Source organism: Austrofundulus limnaeus, unplaced genomic scaffold (assembly GCF_001266775.1).
Source record: "Austrofundulus limnaeus strain Quisiro unplaced genomic scaffold, Austrofundulus_limnaeus-1.0 Scaffold224, whole genome shotgun sequence".
Classification (NCBI taxonomy): Eukaryota; Metazoa; Chordata; class Actinopteri; order Cyprinodontiformes; family Rivulidae; genus Austrofundulus; species Austrofundulus limnaeus.
This window is the reverse complement of record NW_013952626.1, coordinates 680,266-682,314: the sequence shown is the minus strand read 5'-3', so window position 1 is coordinate 682,314 and position 2,049 is coordinate 680,266. Positions and strand designations below refer to the sequence as shown.

General features: G+C 39.5%; 1 protein-coding gene across 2 annotated transcripts in view; it reads left to right on the top strand.

Moving 5' to 3' along the window:
• The window catches only part of rab28 (RAB28, member RAS oncogene family), a gene marked incomplete at its 5' end in the record, with an annotated part of 28,487 nt that continues 26,438 nt past the window's right edge, over positions 1 to 2,049 (top strand). For both annotated transcript variants that reach the window (XM_014019585.1, XM_014019584.1), the window contains 1 exon segment: positions 1 to 525. In XM_014019585.1, the coding sequence (XP_013875039.1) occupies positions 451 to 525 (75 nt within the window).

Here is a 2,049-nt window from a genome sequence, read left to right as displayed (position 1 = left end):
GGGCCTTGAGTTTGACACATGTGCCTCTCAAAATGTGTTTATATCCACGTTTTCAATTTCGGGTTTTCGCCCCGCTGTTACCATAGCAACAGCAGCGCGTCACGCGCAGGACTCGCTTCCGGTTTCCTGTGAGGACAAAGGGGCTTCATGGAGAAACTGAAAACTCTCGCACACTGACACGCAGAGCAGCCGTGGGCTTCGAGCATGACTTTCTGCTAACCGTGTCCCCCCCGCTTTAAGAGAACTGTCCGTCGCTGCTGCAAACAGCGCTCGTGACCGCACACCGCGCGGAGGGAGGGGGGGGCTGCAGCCAGGCGTTCTTCAGTCAAAATGGCGGCAGCTYTAATCCACCTGTGATCACTCCAGTTCAGCTGCGTTCAGCAGCCCGCTCCCGGTTAGCAGCGTTTGGGTTTCACTCGGTCGGGCCGTCGGAGCCCGGCGCGCGCGGTCATGTCGGACTCGGAGGAGGACAGCCAGGACAAGCAGCTGAAGCTCGTGGTGGTTGGAGACGGAGCGTGTGGGAAGGTGAGACCCGCCGCAGACAAACTCGTATCAAAAACTCAACCAGAATTAGAGACGAGGGGAGGCTTTCTGCTGGCTTATTTAATGTCCAACAGCGTGTTTCGCTTTTAAAACTTCTCCAAGCATCCAGCTCTTCCTGCTGACGCTGCTGGTCACCATGGCGACCGACGCTAACGTAGCTAATGTAGCTAACACAGCACAGCTAACAACAACAACACCACGATAAACAGCTTCGTCAATTGTTTACTGTTTTATTTAAGTCTATTTAACCACTGGTTGTGTTCCAAAACGAGATAAATAATTGCGTTTGTGCAATTGGTGAAACCCAGAGTTGTAAAGTAACTAAGTACAAATACTTTGTTACTAGGATTTTTGGGTATCTGTTTTTTACTTGAGTAATTATTTTTCAGCCTACTTTTTACTTCTACTCCTTACATTGTCACACAATTATCTGTACTTTCTACTCATTACATTTTTTAAAAAAAGGCAAGAAGTAGAAAGTTGTTAATTTTATTTCATTTTTGTTTGTTTTCATTCCAGCTTGTTATTATAATAAATAAATACTATCCATATAAATTGTTCCTCCTAGACAGAGTGAATTTAATTGTGGTTGAATGAGAAGTATAAATATATAAAATTCTGATACCGTATTAGTTTGTACACAAATCATGTCACACTCCAGCAGGACATAATCATTAAAATAAAAGGACTGTACTTAAGAAATATTTGTATTTCATGAATTATATTATTGCATTTGTCCGCAGCCCTCAGATAGATTTTTGTTTTGGAGAAAAGGTTTGGGCAGCCTTGATGTACGTATATAAACTGAAACAGCTAGACTAGTGCATCCTAAATTTATAAATTAAACATTATTTTAATACGATATAGTCATTTCTGCATTTTTTGGGGGAGGTCACCTCCTAATAAATGTCATTACAGAAAATCTAACTGCTCATTTTAAATCAATACTTTAGTACAAAAAATATCAGGTACTTTAATACTTTAACTCAAGTAATATTCACAAAGGAGACTTTAACTTTTACCAAAGTAACTTTTTGGAAAGATACTTGTACTTTTACTCAAGTATCACTTTGTGGTACTTTATACAACATTGGTGAAATCTGCATAGTTTCAAATGATCAATCAACAAATACATTTTGAAATTATCCATTAAATACAGTTCAGAAATCAAGATGATATCTTCACATATGTACATAAAAGCATATGGCAATTAAGCAAAAAGTAAAGGAGTTTGTGTTTGGTTGGTTTATAAATTTAGGCAATGCGTTTGGTAGATTATTTTTTTGTTGTTACAATGCTTAAAAATAATAAATACATTTTATACAGTTGGAAAGCCTGTTAATTTCATTGTTAATTTTCTGTATTTAATGGTGCCACATTTGTAAGGAACATGCATTTGTGGGATGTGAAGTAGTTTGTGTGTGTGTGCCATAAATGGTAAATGGTAAATGGTACTGAACTTATAGAGCGCTTTTCAAGTCCCTCCGGACCCCCAAAGCGCTTTAC